General features: G+C 54.2%; 2 protein-coding genes across 5 annotated transcripts in view; both read left to right on the plus strand.

Moving 5' to 3' along the window:
* The window catches only part of Pdxp (pyridoxal (pyridoxine, vitamin B6) phosphatase), an 8003-nt gene extending 2010 nt beyond the window's left edge, over positions 1-5993 (plus strand). The window contains exons 3-4 of the mRNA XM_005379654.2: positions 3-201; positions 4681-5993. Of these exons, the coding sequence (XP_005379711.1) occupies positions 3-201; positions 4681-4997 (516 nt within the window). The 3' untranslated portion in view covers positions 4998-5993. The remainder of the gene's footprint in view (positions 1-2; positions 202-4680) is intronic.
* Positions 5994-14176: 8183 nt separating this feature from the next.
* On the plus strand, positions 14177-17543 carry Lgals1 (lectin, galactoside-binding, soluble, 1). Of its 4 annotated transcripts, none has more exons than XM_005379219.1 (5): positions 14177-14285; positions 15498-15577; positions 16735-16837; positions 17032-17100; positions 17340-17543. In XM_005379219.1, exons 1-5 carry the CDS (start codon positions 14277-14279, stop codon positions 17484-17486), a joined length of 408 nt encoding a protein of 135 aa, XP_005379276.1. In that variant the 5' UTR covers positions 14177-14276; the 3' UTR covers positions 17487-17543. The 4 variants fall into 4 exon arrangements, with proteins under 4 accessions (XP_005379276.1, XP_005379277.1, XP_005379275.1 ...); XM_005379217.2 differs by having other exon boundaries at positions 14211-14285; positions 15432-15577; XM_005379220.1 differs by lacking the exon at positions 17032-17100 and having other exon boundaries at positions 16735-16906.
* Positions 17544-18722: the final 1179 nt, after the last annotated feature.

An 18722-nucleotide genomic window follows, 5' to 3' on the forward strand; every position in this document is an offset into this window, starting at 1 on the left:
AGCTGCGCGCCGCGGGGCTGCGCCTGGCGGAGGACCCCGGCCTCGCCCCGCGCGTGCGCGCCGTGCTCGTGGGCTACGACGAGCGCTTCTCCTTCGCCAAGCTGAGCGAGGCGTGCGCGCACCTGCGCGACCCCGACTGCCTGCTCGTGGCCACCGACCGCGACCCTTGGCACCCGCTCAGCGACGGCAGCCGGACCCCCGGTGAGCGCGGACTGGGAGGCGGAGAGGCGGGGGCACCTGCGCCGTCGCCGCCACTGAAGGGCAGGGGTGCAGTGGGGATGCGGAGGGACGCGAGAGACGCTCACGTCTCGTCACTGCTGCGGCTGTCACTTGTGAGGGGCAGCGGCGGGGTCCCCGTTTGACAGATGAGTGAAAAAGGCCGGTTGTAGCTCTGGAAGTTGTAGGTGGAATCCAGGTCTGCTCCTGCACTCCTGACATCTTGTCCCGCCCACCGTGGGGTGGGGCTGGAGAAGCCTGGAGAGACTGTCCCCTGTGGGAGGGTGGGACGGCGTTCTAGAGGCTGAGGTGGGCAGGTGTGTGGAGAGCGGGGCAGGTGGAGTGACCTGCGTTCCCGTTCCAGCCCCTCGCGGGCAGCACTTGGATTACATAACCTGCAGGCGTGTCCTAGGATGCTCACCAGCCAGCTCCGCCGGAGGGGACAGTGAAAAGGGACTGCATGACACAGTGGGTGTTCAGCTGTGAGTTTAGGGGATCCTCCCAGGTGTAGGGTTTTTCATGAAGCGCCTTGACGACTGTTCTTAACTGTTCTTACTTCATTTCCAAATTACTGCAGATGAGAGCCAGGGGTAGTGGAGCACACCTGTAGTCCCAACATTCAGGAGGCTGAGGCAGGAGGATTGATAGGAGTTCCAGGCCAGCCTGCACTACTACGTAGTGAGACCTTTGTCTCAGTAAACATTACTTTGCAGCCCTGCAGAGGAGGCGGGGCTCAAGTTAGATAAGAGCTGAGACAGCAGAACAGGCAGTGATAAGTGCGGGGAGCCGGCTTGGACCGATCCCTGTCACTGTTCTCTGCTGGCCCCAACTCAGTCAGTCATTGCTGCCATGTAGGGGAAGGGAGGGGTGGGATGGAGTGTGATGCAGTAGAGGCAAGATGGTGAAGAGTGAACAGCCGGGCGTGGTGACACACGCTTGTAATCCCAGCACACGGAAGGCTGAGGCAGGAGGATCGTGGAGAGTTCGAGACCAGCTTGGGCTACAAAGTAAGCTCGAGGCCAGCCTGAACTGCATAGCGAGACCCTGTCTTAAAAAGACAAAAAAAAAAAAGATGATGAAGAGTGGTGAGGAGGCCCTGGGAGGGCTTCCTGGATGAGGTGCAGGGCAGGGTGACGGTGTGCGAGGGGTCACAGACACAGTGTTAACAACAGTTGCAGGGAAGGGTCCGTCCTGGCTCTGCTTTGGACCTACTAGCCACTTCCCCACACCAGCCTCAGTTTCCCCATAAATCTAAGGGGAGGGCTCTGGTCAGGTCTGCTCTATGGCTGGATGTGGTGGCGCACACCTGTAATCCCAGCACTGGGGAGGCTGAGGCAGGAGGATTGTTTCAAGTCCTAGGCCAGCCTGGACTACATAGTGAGACCCTGTCTCAAAAAACAAAGATGAACAAAACCAAGTAAAAGGTCTGTTCTGTGAAGAAAGTGTTTCTGTGAAGGTCTCAGCTTGGGTTAAGGCTGTGGAGTAAGAGGTTCCCCGAGACTCAGAGTGAGTGACGTGAGGAACCAGGAGAGATATGTGTGGTCCCAGACCCCATCGTCCCAGGCCCCACCTGGCTGTGCCCCTCCCTGCCAGTCACTCCACAGATGCTTAAGGGTTGCCATGCTGTGGGCATAGGCGCTTTTTTGCACGACTCAGTAACACAGCTTTAAAACAGTGGTGTGAAAATACTAACAAAGACAGTATAAGATCAGAAAGTGTGCAAATCTGCCAGCTCGCCCTTCGCTCCTAAATGTGTGTTTACCTCGCGCCACGCAGCAGCCGCTTGAGCTGTGGAGTAGAAATGTCCCTGTTTTAGGATCATGTTATCAGCATACCATGCCTTGGCCTCAGGCTCAGCTGGGAGTTTGCAGGCTGCCCAGGTCCCCTCACTGCCCTGGCTGCTCTGCCTGCTGAGTCTGGCATACAGTTGGGCCTCGGTGAATCGCCGCTGGATGGAGAAAGTGAGACCTGAGGACTGGAGAGTGACCAGCTCCCACAGAGCTGGAGCCCACAGAGCTGGAGCCACTGGAAAGCTGAGAAAAACCTTTTGGGGTACTCAGGAGAGACCGTCCCATTCTAGAAATACTCTAACCAGGGGGGCAAATGGTTCTACTCTTGCACAGTTCTTAAGCAAACCAACAGATGGGGGTGGCTCAGAGGTAGTTTACAGGCCTAGGTTCACTTCACCACACCAAAAACAAAACACCAATGGGGCTAGGCATGGTGACCTTTGGCCTCTAATCCCAGCACTCTGGAAGGCTGAGGCAGGAGGATCACAAAGTGAAGCCCATCCTGGGCAACTTAGCAAGACTCTGTCTCCAGAAATAAAAAAGGCCCAGAGATGTAGCTCAGTGCCGAGGCCCTGGCTTCCTTACTCAGTACAAAGAAAAAAAAAAACAGGCATAGTAGTGTAGGGCTGTAATCTTAGCTGTTAAGGAGACTGAGGCCAGAGGATGGTAAATGGAGGCCAGCCCTGGCAACTCAGTGGGACCTTATCTCAAAATAAAATTGTGTGAAAAGGAGGGGGCAGTTGGGGATAGAGCCAGATATATACCAGAGCATTTATAGAGGGTGTGCAAGGCCCTGACTTCACCACTCAGTGCCTGGTGAGGGGCGCAGCAGGGAGAGCTTTCTAGCCTGCTGAGCCCAGGTCCTGTGGCCCTGGGGAAATTCCTTCTGATCGGGGTACAAGGATTCTCACTGTCCCTATTCATCTTCTTTTCTGTGCTTTTGGCTTCACAAGCAGAGCGTCACTGGATGTGAGGAGCGGGAGAGGAGGCCCAGAGTGTTAGGGTCTGGCCAGTGGTGTGCTGGGAGATGGTGTGAGCGGAGGCTGCACACCCGTTGTGGCCAGTTTGGAGCAACGGGGCTGAGGTTGCTGACCCGGGAGCTGAGAGGCAGTTCCGCCCTCACAGGTGTAAGTGACCTCCAGGGCACAGGTGGCGGTACAGTTTGGTACAGGAATTAGGAAGTCCTAGGGGCTGGGTATATAACTCAGCAGCACAGTAACTGCCTGGCAAGCGCGAGGTCCCGAGTTCAATTGCTGGTACAAAAAAAAAAAACCAAACAAACAAATTGTAAATCATTTGGGCCGGGGATATAGCTCAGCAGCACAAGTGCCCCCTGGGAAGTACAAGGTCCTGAGTTTGATTCCCGGTACCTCCTGCAAAAAGGGAATTAGGAAGTCCTGAGTATTGAGAATCTGTTGCCTTTGTTTAATTGTGAATTTACAGATGGACTTTAGTAGCTCCCCATTAGCAACCAGTCTACAAAGTCAGGTGCAGCAGGTACAACATCCAGTCCTAGGGAGGCAGAGGCAGGAGCATTAACATGAGTTTGATAATGAGTTCAAGGCCAGCCTGAACTGCATACTGAGAACTCTGGAAAACAACAACAACATAGTGAGAGCCTTTTTCAGAAACAAAACCAGCTCACAAAATTCCTAAAAATGAAAGTTCACACTCCCAAGCTTGCCCAACCCACGACTGAGTCACACTGACCTAAACCCTGCTTTCTTTTTTTTCTTTTCATTTTTGACACTGGGGGTCACTGTGTAGTCCAGACCAACCTCAGACTCTCCACCGTCTTGCCTCAGCCTTCTGAATGCTAGGATTACAGACAAAGTCCCACCATGCCCAGCTTTGGATGCAAATCCACTCACTGCCCTTTAACAGGAAAGCCAGAGCACATTACTTAATGTTACTGAGCCTCAGCTTTCTTGTCTGTAAAATGGGCTTCCATGAGCATCCATCACAGCCCCTGGCGGTTTAAAATGGCTCAATAAGTGGTATTGCTCATCATTATCATCTGGCTGGGGACAACATAGGTGTGAAGGCAGAGTGTTCTGGTGCAGGTTGTGCCAGCGGGTCCGGTACAGTGGACTCACTGTTCCAGCAGATGGTACTGGGCGGGAAACAAGACTATCCTTTTCCAAACAGTCCTCCCACTGTCAGACATTTGGGCGCCATCACTTGTGATCATCCCTGTGGCCACAGACATCTTGAGCCGGCTCTTGTGTCCGGCTGGAATTCTCTTCTTGCAAGCACTTTCTCTGCGGAGGCCGACTGGGTCAGAGGTGCGAATGTTTCTGTGCCCTGCTGCATTCCAGAGGGGCAATGCCAGTTCCCGATGCCAAGGACACAGCTTCCATAGCAGTAACAACTACTGTCTGCTAAGTGCTTGCTCTTTGCAAAGCCCTGGCCCTGTGCCTCTTTGTAAAGATGCCCAGAATGCCCCTTTGAGGGCAGGTGTTGGCTAAATCCCCCCCACCTTTTTTTTCCTGTCTTTTTGAGGCAGGGTCTCGCTATGCAGTTCAGGCTGGCCTTGCGCTCACTTTGTAGCCCAGGCTGGTTTCGAACTTGAAACAGTTGCACCGTAGTCCAGTCCGTAGCTGCCCTGGAATCCCAGCTGATGCTGTTGCAGCCTCCTTCTGCTGACCACTCTTCGTCTCCCGTCTCCCTGCAGGCACCGGGAGCCTGGCCGCTGCGGTGGAGACAGCCTCGGGGCGCCAGGCGCTGGTGGTGGGCAAGCCCAGCCCCTACATGTTTGAGTGCATCACAGAGCACTTCAGCCTGGACCCCGCCCGCATGCTCATGGTGGGTGACCGCCTGGAGACCGACATCCTCTTTGGCCACCGCTGCGGCATGACCACCGTGCTCACGCTCACGGGCGTGTCGCGCCTGGAGGAGGCCCAGGCCTACCTGGCAGCCGGCAAGCACGACCTCGTGCCCCATTACTATGTGGAGAGCATCGCAGACTTGATCGGGGGGCTGGAGGACTGAGCCCGCCTGGCCTGCAGCCGTGGCCCCTGCCTCCCGACCCCCGGTCCTACAGATGGAAGTGATGGGGCGTTGAGTCTCCTTAGGCACTGCGGGCTCCCTCGCCTCAGTTTCTGTGTCCTGCTGGAGCTGCTGAGCAGGAAGGTGTGAGGACCTTCGCGCCCCTCCCAGCGGTGGCCAGGTGCTCTGCTGTTCCGGAAGCTGCCCCTGCAGCTTGGAGGTTCACCCTGGCCTAACCCAGCCAGTGGCTTTGTTTCCTGCCTCGTCACCTCCCCTCCCCGAATATGGGTCTTGATGCCACTTGAAGATTTCCCCCAGCCTGGGCACTTGATGCCCTCCCCTCCCTGGGAACGCCTGAGCCCTGCCTGCCCCTGGGTCCTGACCTTGCGCTTCCTGTTGGCCTATGGAGGTTGAGGTCACCGCATGCTGTTACTGTCCTGAGTGGACCAGTCAAGGCTCAGCGGCAGTGACTCGCTGAGGCCACATCCTGAGTAGACCAAATAGAAGCTAAGGAACAACGATCCTTGCATGTCCTGGGTCCCGGGTGGACCCTTCTGGACACCAGGTAATGCTGACCCACTGGTCTCTTAGATCCCAAATAGAGCAATTCAGGAGTCTGAGTGACAGTGACCTCCTTTAGACAGTCTGGGTCCCACCAGACCAGCCAGGGTTGATATTAGTCGATAAATAAGGAGCCAGGTGTGAAGACCTCATCCTCCCTGGAGATTGGGACCCAGAGTGCTCAGAGGCCCTGGGCCTGCCACCCTCCCTGATCACAGTACCTGTCCAGTGTCGGTGGCCACAGCCCGGAAGGGGGCTTTGGTGTCCCCGCGTAGCTAGTGTTTGCTGTGCCACGTCCCATCCCGACTCCCAGCTATTTATTTATCTGTTTATTTATTATTGTGTGCCAGTGGCATGGGGGTGGGGGCTGGGCCTCCTCACCACCTCCACCCGTTGTAACCAGTCCTCCGTACTTAATAAAGTGCGAGTAGGAGTGCACCGTGTCCTCGAGTCTCTGGCCAGGGCCACTCCTGCCTTCCATCCCCACGTGACACAGTGCAGCTCAGCTATCAGTGTGCGGAGACACGGTGCTCCGTACGTCGCCATTCCTCACCCACCGATTTCCTTAGTCCTTTGGAAAATCCAGCATGTTCCTCTTTCTCATCCTGTTTTATGAGATCTGAACAAAGGATACAGCAGATGTTTAATTTAAATTTTTTTTTATTATCGTAAAACACATTGCCATTAATCCCGCTCAGAATCCCCCCCTCACTTCACACCTAACCCATCATTCTTTGCGCTTCCTGAAGTCCTCTTTCTTGAGTGTCTTTAGTTGCTTCTTTTAGCTCCCTTGATGTCATGAATCAGTTCAAAACCTTTACATTTCTTGATCATTTTGACTTTGGGGAACGGCCAGAAGTCATGTGGTGCCAGATCGAGTGAATAAGATGAGTGGATGGCGGCATACCATAATACTTCTGTGTGACAGAAATTGCTCTACATTTTTGATCAAAAATATGGCGAGTGTTTAAAATAAAGATTTAAGTGCAATATGACATAAGAATGGCCTGTTGGGAGCTTCTGGGAAGGTTTATTTCATTTTTAGAGGAAGTGGGTGCTAAGGACTTACTAGCTCAGTGGTAGAGCACTTCCTAGCACACATAAGCCCCCAGGTTCAAACAAAACAGCTCTGGTTTCCCAGGACTCGGGCACATCTGAACTCCCAGCACTGGAGAAACTATGGCTAGACAGTCACAAGATAGCGGGCAGGCTGGATCACACAGTGAGACCCTGTCTCTGTCCCCTACCCATGAAAAAGAATGATGCTTTGAGCCAGGCATTGTGCATGTGCCTGTAATCCCAGCATTCCAGAGGCTGAGGCAGAAAGGTTGCCATGAGTTCAAGGCCAGCATGGACTACAGAATGAGACAGGGAACATGTAGATCTTTACCGAGTCTCAGCAGTTAATATTTGCAGTGTGCTTAACAGCTCCTTATATAAACATGCACCATGTGAAAGTGTGTGACAGAAGTTATAGTTTACCCCCAGATCCTCAGCTTGTGTATCATAAAATACGGACCAGCTGGCTGCATAGCTACAAACCATCGTTACCCAAGAACCAGGATCTTGCATGCTTTTCACTGACCACTGAATAACCGATAGCTCCAGACTTCGTACTAGAAAGCTTTCCTTTCCTTTTGTTTTTCAGTTGTGCAGGGGATGGGACTAGGGCCTTACACATGCTAGGCAAGAGCTCTACCACTGAGCTACCTCCCAGCCTTTTTTTTTTGTTGAGATAGGATGATACAGTGGTACCTTGGTTCAGGAACGTAATTCTTTCCATGATTGTGGTTGCAAACCGTATTGTACAAGAACCAACAAAATCAAATTCAGTGGTTGGGTTCAATGGTGACCTTACGGAGAAATCTGATTTGGTTCTCATCTCATTCATTTTGTGACCAAAATGGTAGAAAGAATTAAGTTTGTGAACCGAGGCACCACTGTGGTAACTTGCCCAGGCTGGCTTTGCCCAGTGTCCTCCTGCCTCAGCCTCCTGAGTAGCAGGGATCACTCACTAGTTATCCTGCAATTTCTGTCAAGTTTTCTGTTTCTTGCAGCTACAAACCCTCTTCAAACACATGTATCAGGCACAGCATAAAAAACACTTAAAAGGAGCACTGGGGCTGGCCGGGGATATAGCTCAGCGGCACAGCGCCTGCCTGGCAAATGTGAGGTCCTTAGTTTGATTCCCAGTACCAAGAAAATGCCAAACTGCACCCCATCCTGTATTAAGGACATGTTGGACCGGGGATATAGCTCAGCGGCATAGCGGCTGCCTCATAAGGGTGAGGTTGTGAGTTCAATTTCCAGTACCAAGGGGGAAAAAAAAAAAAAAAAAAGGACATGTTTTATAGTGCTTTTCTTTTTTTCTGGTACCAGAGATCAAACTTGGGACCTTGCACTTGCCAGGCAGGCACTTGGGCCAGTGAGCTATATCCCCGGCCCTATAATGCTTTGCTTTTTTTTTTTCTGCTTTTAAAGATTGAAACGTAATATTTGTATATCTATAAGATACTTACTTTTTCATACTAAAACAATATGTATTTTACTTCCAAGCATAAGATAAACACCAAATTTTTCCCTGCATGAGCTCTCATATGGAATTGAGTATATTGGAAGTGACTTGTTTCTGGTGAGGTTTTCGATGACTGGGAATCAAGACAGTAGCCCTAAAGATAATATTTTTTGTTTGGCAGGGGTTTTGTTTTTTGTTGGTCTGGCAATGCCAGAAATCGAACTTAGGGCCTCACACATATTAGGCAAGCGCTCTGTCACTATTTTTTGAAACGGGAGCTCCCTATGTAGTGAGTCCTGGCCTTGAGTTCATTGTGTAGCCCAGGTTGGCCTCAGACTGACAGCAATCCTCCTGCCTCTAAATGGCGGGATTACAGATGTATGCCACCACTCCTGGCTTTTATTTTGTTAAAACAAGGTCTCAGTATGTATTCTAGATGGGCTTGAACTCAATATAGCCCAGGATGGGTCTGAGTTTGCAGCAATCCTCCTGCCTCAGCCTCCCAAGAGCTAGGATTATAGGCTAGACTGTTTTTTGTACTGGAAATCGAACTCGCAATCTCTTGCTTGCCAGGCAGGCATTGTACCGCTGAGCTGTATCTTTGGCCTCTAGACTGGTTTGTCTGTTTATTTATTTATTCATTTTGAGACAGGGTCTCACTATGCAGTTCCTACTGGTCTTGAGTTCACTTTGTAGCCCAGGCTGTTCTCAAACTCGCAGTGATCCTGCCTCAGCCTCCCAAGTGCTGGGATTACAGGCATGCGCCACCACGCCCGGCTTTAGACTGGTTTTTTATTTTTTATCTTTATTTTTTTTTTTGTGGTACCAGGAATCAAATGCAGGACCTTGCCTTTGCCAGGCAAGTGCTTGTGCCACTGGGCTATCTCCCCAGCCAAAATCTTTTAAATTTTATTAGTATACATTTGCAGTACATTACATTCATCAGGGGGAGCTGGTACATGTAAACAACACATCTGAATTCCTTTTTTTTGGGGGGGGTTCTTTTTTGAGACAGAGTCTCACTATGCAGTTCAGACTGGTCTTGAACTGACTTTATAGCACAGGCTGGCCTCAAACTCACAACAGTCCTCCTGCCTCAGCCTCTTAATTCCTTTTTACCCTCTTTCTCTCCCCCATCTCTTGTTCCTCTTCCCATTTGCAAAAGATGTATCGTTCTCTTTCCTTTTATCTATCTTGTATTTTGCTTTTTAATTTATTTACACTTTGAGTTTCTCATATAAGAGGAACAATGTAATATTTACGCTTAATTATGGTCTCAAGGTTCATTCGTTCTTTTTTGTTTGTTTGTTTTGTTTTTTGAGACAGGGTCTCACTATGCAGTTCAGACTGGCCTTGAGCTCACTTTGTAGCCCAGGCTGGTCTCGAACTTGCAATGATCCTCCTGCCTCAGCCTCCAGAGTGCTGGGGTTACATGTGTGCGCCACTACACCTGGCAATTCCTTTTCCTACAAATTACTCAAATTTATCCTTCTTTATGGCAGAGCAATACTCCATCTGTATAAACATCACATTTTCTTTATCCATTCACCTGCTGATAGGCTACTTCTAAGACTTAGCTGTTATAAATCTTGCTGAACATGGGTATGCATGTATCCCTGTAATATGATGTCTTTAACTCTTCTGGTAAAATACCCAGAAGGGAGAGAGCTGAGTCAAATGGAATTTCTATTTTTAGTCTTTTGAGGAATTTGCCTACTGATTCCCATAGTGGTTGTACTAGTTTACATTATAACAATATAGAAGAGTCCTCTGCCCCAGCCTTGCCAGCATTTGTTATTATTTGATTTCTTGATGATGGCCATTCTTTCTGAAGTAAGATGGAGTCTCAGTATTGTTTTAATTTGCATTTCTTATTTATTTATTTATTTATTTATTGGTCTTTTTGAGACAGGGTCTCGCCAGGCAGTTCATGTTGGCCTTGAACTCACTTTGTAGTCCAGGCTGGTCTCGAACTTGCAACAATCCTCCTGCCTCAGCCTCCCAAGTAATTTGCATTTCTTTAATGGCCAGAGATGGTGAACATTTTTTCATATTTTTATTGGCCATTCGTAGGAAACACTTTGAGAGTAAGAAGACCTCTAGCTAGGTGTGGTGGCACATGCCCATAGTCTCAGCATGGGAGACTGAGGCAGAGGATCACAAGTTCGAGGCCAGCCTAGGCTACATAGTTAGACCCTGTCTCAAAAAAGGAAAAAAAAAAAAAAAATCCTGCCTACAAAGTTTTCAAATGTAATGAAATTTTTAAGACTATCCTTGAGCACAGTAAACATTTACTAATTTCGACTTTGCAGTTTTAGCATTTTGGAGCCAACCCAGATTTTTCTTCAGATCTCAAATATTTTCTGGGCTCTTAAAAAACTCTTAGCTTCCTGAGTCTATAATTTTGAAATAGAGTGTGAAAACAATCTAAAAGGCTCAGTTTGAGCCCTGGAGAGCTAAGGGATAAAGCGGTCTGGGTCCCACCCTTAACTGAAAGGAGGGACTGGGGGGCTCTGAGCTGAAGCCCACCGCGGGCTGGAGCTGGCCGGCTGCGCAGGTGCAGGCCGAGCCACAGGGAGGCGGGGATAGGTTAACAAGATAAGGGGAATTGCGCACAGAGCCGTCAGAAAAGTATCTGAAGTTGGGGGACATCCAGCCCAGGACCTTCCTACTCTTCCTGGACAGGAGGCTGAGGTCAGGCCCCAGCCCCTCACATTCTTTGCTTGGCTCACAGCTTAAAGGCTTTGGCTCCAGCTCCACCCTAGGTCCAGGGAGCCCCCAGGGTGGTTTCTGCGTCACTGAATGGGGGAGTGGGCAGCCAGGGTTATCTGCGAGCCCTCCCGGCCCTCAACCAGCTCTGACATCTAGGGGTGTGGCTGGCACCTCGGTGGGCCACAGCCTCCCCACCAGCGCCAGCTGCGGAGGCGCTGCCTATCCGGGCAAGGTGGGAGCCGGCTGCTGGGAAGGCGGCTCTGAGCAGCCCCTGGCCAAGGCCCAGCCTGAGGACGTGGAATTCAGGGCTTTGAGCACTGTGAGCAGGACTGGAGGGAGGGGAACCCCAGAATCACAGGGACATAGACCTCCATAGACCTCGGCCCCAGGGGTTGGGGGGGACACGGGAGGGAGACACACATCCTCAAAGGTCCTTGTGTGCCACACCTGTCACCCTCCGGGCAGCAGGACAATGAGTGGCTCATCCTACCTCTCAGGCCTGAGACAGAGGCAGGAAACCTGCCTCCAGGTCCCATGGTGGCTGTAGCTGCCACCACAGGCTCTGGTCTGTGGGCAGACACAGTTGGGGTGACCTGATGACACAGATAAGGAATGAAAGGCAGGCACAGGGCCTGGCAGATAAGTGGGTGCCACCACTAAGAGGCCCTGAGGCCTTGGTGGAGGGGCGCCCTAGGCACTTTTGTTCTGTTTTAGGGTGTGTTTCTACTCCAGCCTCTGCAAGAGGGGACTGTTAGGGACCAGTGGGAGGAGGTGAATCCTTTAAGAAGGGCTGCCACATCCCCGAGAAGTAAAAACAGCCTGGGAGAAGGGGCAAGAGGGAGATTAAAACCTGAGGTTGTAGCTGGGTGTGGTGGCGCATGCCTGTAACCCTAGCACTTGGGAAGCTGAGGCAGGAGGATCATTGGGAGTTCGAGACCAGCCTGGGCTACAAAGTGAGCTCAAGGCCAGCCTGAACTGCATTGCGAGACCCTGTCAAAAGACAAAAATAAAAAACAAACAAAAAAAAAGATGAGGTCAACCCCCATGTGATGTAATTCCAGCACTTTGGGAGGCTGAGGCAGGAGGATTATAAATTTGAGCCCAGCCTGGCCAATTTAGCCACTGAGCAAAACTCTGTCTGGAGAAAGAAAAAGAAAACAAATCATTGTCGTAAGACAATGTAAACGCCCTGGGTTCTCTCCCCACTACAGAAAACAAAACAAAACCCAGACTCCATGGAGACATTAATGACCTGTTTAGTACCACAGAGCTGAGTCCCACCCTGTGTAAAACAGGTGCATACAGGAGAGCAGGATTTCACCTGACCAGCAGCAGATGGGAAGACTGAGGCAGCAGGGAGCCAAGACTCCCAGTATACAGCAGGTGCATAGCAGGGCCAGGAGCAGAACGAGGTCTCCAGCTGGGCAACTGTTCCCATGCCAGGGGCCCTCTCCACCCTCGGCAGGAGACCTAGTGGAGGAGACTGCTGTCCCTCACTGCTGTGACCGCCACTCGGGCCAGACAGTCCTCAGTCCTCAGTCCAGGGCTCACCTGAAATGCCTGGCACTGATCTGGCTGGGCCGCCCCGCAGGGCAGGGCAGGGCAGGGCAGGGCAGGCAGCAGAGCTGGACGGAGCCCCACCCAGCGCTCTCCAGACCTGAGGTTTTGGGGAGGCCCCGCAGGAAGAAGTGAAGCTGCTGTGGTTGGTTTCCCAGGCAGCCACAGGGTGGGAGGAGGGGCAGCCGCCTCCCTTTTCCTCCTGTGTCAGGGTCTTCAGTGGTGGAGAGGAGCAGCCTGCCCTGTGGAGCAGGAGGGAGAGCAGGGCCAGTTGGCTGCGCTGGTCCTAAACAGTGACTCACTCCTGTCTGCAGCTCCTGCCTCTCTGGTGCTGAAGATTCAGAAGGGGGACTGGACAACCTCACCAGCAGGCTCCGTCTGCCCTGGCTCCTGAGTGTGAGGGGAGCATTTCCCCTGTCCCGCCAGCCTCGAGGCTTTCTCCGGGGATCCTCCCAGCAGCCTGAATCCCGCCTCAGTTCTCACCCTCAGATGATAAATGCCCAACCCCTTTCCCCAGTCCCCGAGACCCTTCACAACCCAGGGCCTAATCTCCGGTTTTCTGCCCTGCATATCCCAAGGCTCCCTGCTCCCACACCTGTGCCTTTGGTCTGAGCTGCTGCCCAATTTGCAACACCATCTCTTCTTTGCTGGTCCTTCAAGGCACCTTCACATTCTGCAGCCTACCCCCTGCCACCAGGCTTGGGCATGGCCTCCCTTAGAGCTGCTGCTATGCTACTTTATTTTTTTTTAAAACTAGAGATTGAACCCAGGGCATCTGCACTGAGCTACATCTTCAGCCCCTTTTACTTTTTAAATTGTGCAACAAGGTCAGACTGTGTTCCCCAGGCTGAGCTCACACTTATAATCCTCCTGCCTCAGCCTCCTGAGTGCTGGGATTACAGGTGTGCACCACCACGCCCCGGTTGCCACTTCTTAATTAGGGTCATGGTTGGATTCCTTCAGAACAGGGACCAGGAGGGTGTATCCACCTCCCAACCCAAGGCAGCCCAGGGCCAGGCCCAGAGAATATTTGTGGGACAGATGGGGAAGTCAAGGACAAGCCTGGCCTCAGAAAGGGGGAAGGTGATGGGAGCAGGCAGGGGGGACACAGAGCCAGCATCCCAGTCCTCCCAGCAGGGCCCACCTTGGGCCGCCTCCCAGGCCTGACCCTCTCAGATGGGTACAGGGAATCAGGGAGGGCTCTGAGAGTCCCCAGCAGGCCTCCAAGGGGGGGCGATGCGGGAGACTCCAGCCAGCCGGCAGCCTCATGCCTGGCACCCTGCCCGGCCTTTCTTTAGCCTGAGCTAGCACAGCAGCACGAGTCTCAGCCACTGTCCCCACTTCCGGGGGCAGCCCGGGTGGGGCCAGGCCTTGTGGTAACGGGTCCCTAGCCTTCTGCAGAGGCTCAAAGGGGAGCCCCGCCCTGGCACTGCCAGGGAGCAGCCTCTCCTACCCCCTCTGATTCCCCAAGAACTCTGCACCGTCCCCCCAGTATCCCTCTGGGCACCCCCCGGGCTCAGCCTCCTGGCCCCAAGCCCCTTCCCGCCAACTCCTGGGCCTAGCTCATCCTCAAACTATTTTCCACTGGCCTCCCCCAATCTCTGCCACGGCAAAAGTTTTTTTTTTTTTTTAGGTTGGGGGAGAGGGATGGAGAATGGGAGGTGGGGCTTGGGTCCTGGGGGCGTGCCCAAGGGGAAGGGTGGGTCTCTCCATTCTGATTGGTCACCTTTGCTCCAGAACTGGCTTCAAAATTCCACTGACTCCGCCTGCGATGGCCCCCAGCCCTGTCCTGACCTGCAATTGGCTGAGCTTCTAGGGGGCGGGACTTACCGGGGTCTGGTCCAGTTAAAAGGGTGGGAGCGGCCGGCCCCATCTCTCGGGTGGAGTCCTCAGGCAGCTGGTGCAGCGGTCCCCGGAACATCCTCTTGGCCTCAATCATGGCTTGTGTAAGTGTGGAGACCCCACCCCAAAGCCCAGGGGACAAGGCGGGAGCAGATGGCCAGAGAAGAGGGGCCAGCGCCAGAGCTGGGTTCTAGCTCTTGCCTTGTAGCGTTGGACAAGTGCCTTCTCTTTCTTGATCCTCAGTGGCACATCTGTAAAATGGGTGTGGGGACCACGGTCCCCCAAAACTTTCTCTAGCTTAGGAGTCTTCCGGATCCTCCAGAGTCTGACAGCACAGTTATGTCTGCAAGGTCTGACATTCCGCAGTTCTGCAGCTGTCTGCCAAGTGGGAGTGGGAAGGGTGTGGCCAACTGCAGGGGGGCACTTGGGCCCAGGCCACTATCCCTTCCCCTCCTCCACGAGAGAGCCTCCTGTCCCCTCCCCCCCTGCAGCTGTCCAGCTCTCAGGGCCAGGGCTAAGTCACCGAAGTCGCTGGGGCTGGGAACAGGCCAACCGGCAGAGGCTGCCTGGGTCAGGGGTGGAGGGCGGTTCTGTCCAGAAGGTCCGGTAGGGCCTGGGCCCGGGATGGAAGGGAGAGAGGGAGGCAAGGGTCTCGCAGGCCCAAGGAAAGGATTCAAAGTTCTGGCAGAAGGAACCACGCACACCAGTTGGCTTCTGCCCACCCCTCAGGGGCTCGCGGGGCGGGGCGCCGGCCCTGCTGGCTGGTTCATCCCGAGCCTCTCTGGCCGAAGCCCTGACCTCTGGCGGCTCCCGCTGTGCAGAGGGCCCTGACTGTCCCTCAGCGCGTCCTCTCCAGCCCCTGCGCCTGTCTGCAGGCAGGAGTTGAAGGGGATGGGTGAAGTCGCGGGGTCCCAGGCCACTTACAGACCAGGGAAGGGGCAAGGGGCTGCCCGATCCCACGAGGTCCTCTCCATCTGCAGTAGCAGGCTGCGGTGCAGTCCCACCCGCCCCCAACCATTCCGAGTCGGAATCCCCAAGCGGATGGATAAACTGGCCTCGACCAGAGCCGACTTCTAGACGGGCTCTCCTATTTCACACTGAAACAGACCCTGCTGGGAACAGGGCCTTTCCCAGGCCCGCCGCGGTAATCAAAGGCTAGATCTTGCACCTCGTGCAGTCCCGCCTCACCTCCTGCCTGGTGTGAGGACGCAGGGTTTGAACCACCCGACTCCCACTGCCCACCACCCCAGGACACCTCAGGCCAAGGAGGCCTCGACCGCCTAACCCGGCTGGGCGGGCGGGTCTCGTCTGCGCAGGGTCTGGTCGCCAGCAACCTGAACCTCAAACCTGGGGAGTGCCTCCGAGTGCGGGGCGAGGTGGCCCCTGAAGCCAAGAGGTGAGGGCCGGGCGCCAGGGGCTCCGGGCGGGGCTGGGGCGGGGCTGGAGCGCACTCGGCCCCCGAACCTGGCGCTCGCGGCGGGAGGGGGTTAATGGCCAGCTGCCGATGCTGCGTTTTCTGGGTGAGTCATTTCCTGCGCTGGCCCGGGGCGCCCCCACCATTGTCGCCCCCTCCCTCCCTGTCTGCTGGAGTCTCTTAAACCGAACCAGCTGCAGCCGCGCAGGCCTTGTTGGCCCGCCTCTCCCCTTCGGACTGAGGGCCCGGCCGCAGCTGGGTGGGGAGGGGGAGAAAGGGGCGTGACCCATGGCCCCCCATCTGCTCAGGCTCATCCTTCGTACAGCCTGCGGCCTGGTTGCTCAGCCGCCATTTGACCTTGGATGAGTCACCCAACCTCACGGAGCCTCAGTTTCTTAATAAGCAGAATTATGTGGAGGAAATGAGGGGTGCTTGGGTCATGAGGATGCTGATGATCCGCTGGTCAGGACCAGCCGCCCGCTCTCATTTCCTTACAAACCCTCGGAAGTGGGCGTTGCTCCACTCCACAGATTTAATATTATTAATTCATTCGTCCCACAGTGACTGAGCAGCCAGCCACTGTGTGTCCGTCTGGGCACCAGGGATTCAGCGATGGACAGGACAAGACAGCCGGGGGTGGTGGCACAAGGCTGTAATCCCAGCCTTCTGGAGGCTGAGGCAGGAGGATCGGCACAAGTTTGAGGCCAGCCTGGGCTACATAGTGAGTTCAAGGCCAGCCTGAACTCCATAGTGAGACCCTGTCTCAGAAAACAAAACAAGACGGACAGGCCTCTTACCCTTACGGAGGTTACCATCTGGAGGGACTTCCTGACTTTGGCCAAGGGGACTAGGATGCGAACTACTATGTAGGACCCTCTGAGCTGCGAGCACAGCTCGACCCTTCGACACGCTTCCTGTGCAGCCCTCAGGGAACAGGTGGGGAAACTGAGGCCCAGAGCGGGAACAACTAGTTCAAGGTCACACAGGTGGCAGGGCTGGAACTAGAATCCGAGCTTCTGGTCAGCTGTTGATGAGTGTCCCCACGGGTGCACCCCGCTCCCGGAGTCCTGGGTGGCAGACTGGCCCGCTGGGGGCCTGGACCTGGCTGAGCCTCCCTTAAGCCCAACCGCCCCTCCTAGCTTCGTGCTGAACCTGGGCAAAGACAACAACAACCTGTGCCTGCACTTCAACCCTCGCTTCAACGCGCACGGGGACACCAACACCATCGTGTGCAACAGCAAGGATGGCGGCGCTTGGGGGGCGGAGCATCGCGAGCCGGCCTTCCCCTTCCAGCCCGGGAGCGTGGTGGAGGTGGGCGGGGCCCGGGGCAGGGGGTGGAGGTGGGCGGGGCCCGGGGCAGGGGGTGGAGGTGGGCCGGCACGGGCGGGCACGGGCGGGCACGGGCGGGCACGGGCACCATCGTGTGCAACAGCAAGGATGGCGGCGCTTGGGGGGCGGAGCATCGCGAGCCGGCCTTCCCCTTCCAGCCCGGGAGCGTGGTGGAGGTGGGCGGGGCCCGGGGCAGGGGGTGGAGGTGGGCCGGCACGGGCGGGCACGGGCGGGCACGGGCGGGCACGGGCGGGCAGTGATGGAGCCGGGTTTCCCAGCTGGAGATTTCCCCGCCCCACCCCAGCCCTGGCCCTGTGATAAACGGGAGTGTCTCTCCTCACCGAACCGCTGACTGCTGCCCTGCACCTGGGTGCGGCTAGGGCCCGGCTCACCGTCCCTTCTGCCCGCCCCACAGATCTGCATCTCCTTCGATCAGACCGACCTGACCATCACACTGCCGGATGGACACCAGTTCAAGTTCCCCAACCGCCTCAGCCTGGAGGCCATCAACTACTTGGCAGCTGATGGTGACTTTAAGATCAAGTGCATGGCCTTTGAGTGAAGCCGCCCAGCCCGTGGCACCCAATAAAGGCAGCCGCCTCTGCTCCTCCTGAACCAACCTTCTGTGTGTGTGCGCGCGTGTGTGATAGCATATGGTAGAGCGCTAAGCTCCAGACCACTGAACAGGAACCAGGACCAGTCCTTGCCTTTTTTTTTTCTTGCAGTGCTGGGAAATGAACCCACAGATGGCCACTATTTCTTTTTTTTTTTTGGTATCGGGAATCAAACTCAGGACCTCATGCTTGCCAGGCAGGTGCTGTGCTGCTGAGCTATATCCCCAGCTGTGGCCACTATTTCTTTTTTTTCTTTTTTTTTTTTTTTTTTGCACCAGGAATCAAACTCAACCTTGCGCTTTCGAGGCAGACGCTTGTAGCGCTGAGCTATATCCCTGGCCCTGGCCACTATTTCTTAAGGAAAAAAATTTTTAAAGATCTGGAATCAGACAAGGGGCTCCTGCGTATGGGGCCTGGTGCATGTTAATTGAGCTCTCCGAGCCTCGGTTCCTTACTTATACAAAGGGATAATACAGCTATCCTAGGGTTGTTTCGAGATTACATGAGATGTTGCCAAGCGTGGTGGTGCATGCCTATAATCCCAGCACTCAGAAGGCTGAGGCAGGAAGATCATGAGTTTGAGGCCGTTTTGGACTACATAGTGAGTTTAAGGCCAGCCTGGAGTACATAGTAAGACCCTATCTCAATACAAAAAAAGATTACATGAATGAAGCAAAGTTCAGTGCTGTCACAGTAAATATTCAGGGGAAAGGTAATGGTTTCCCCACTGTTTTGTTTTGTGTTTTGAGACAGGGTCTTACTTTGTAGCCCAGGATGGCCTCAAACTCACAGCGATCCTCCTGCCTAGCCTCTCTAGAGCTAGAATTACAGGCCTGCACCACCATGCCCTACTCCTTACTACCTTGTGAGATGTCATTTTATTATAGATAGCTAAGTTACTTAGAAATATTGTAGACAGTCTGACAGGGCTGAGCCCTCAAAAGGTCAGTGGAGAAGACAACTGGCTGGAGGCGCATTCACTGAAGGCCAGACCTGGAGAAAAGGAGGAACTACTCACGCATGTACTTCCCCTAGGGAGGAACAGCAGTGATTGATATTCTAGGCATCAGTCACCTTGGGGTGGAGGACCAAACCTCCTTACCCCGCCCCTTCCAGGAAAGGTCTTGTCCACCCCATGTGTGCTTGTGTAGGACTTGCTTCCCAATTTGGTCCTTATTTAACCC

This window comes from Chinchilla lanigera, unplaced genomic scaffold, assembly GCF_000276665.1.
Source record: "Chinchilla lanigera isolate Chin_1 unplaced genomic scaffold, ChiLan1.0 scaffold00012, whole genome shotgun sequence".
NCBI lineage: Eukaryota > Metazoa > Chordata > Mammalia > Rodentia > Chinchillidae > Chinchilla > Chinchilla lanigera.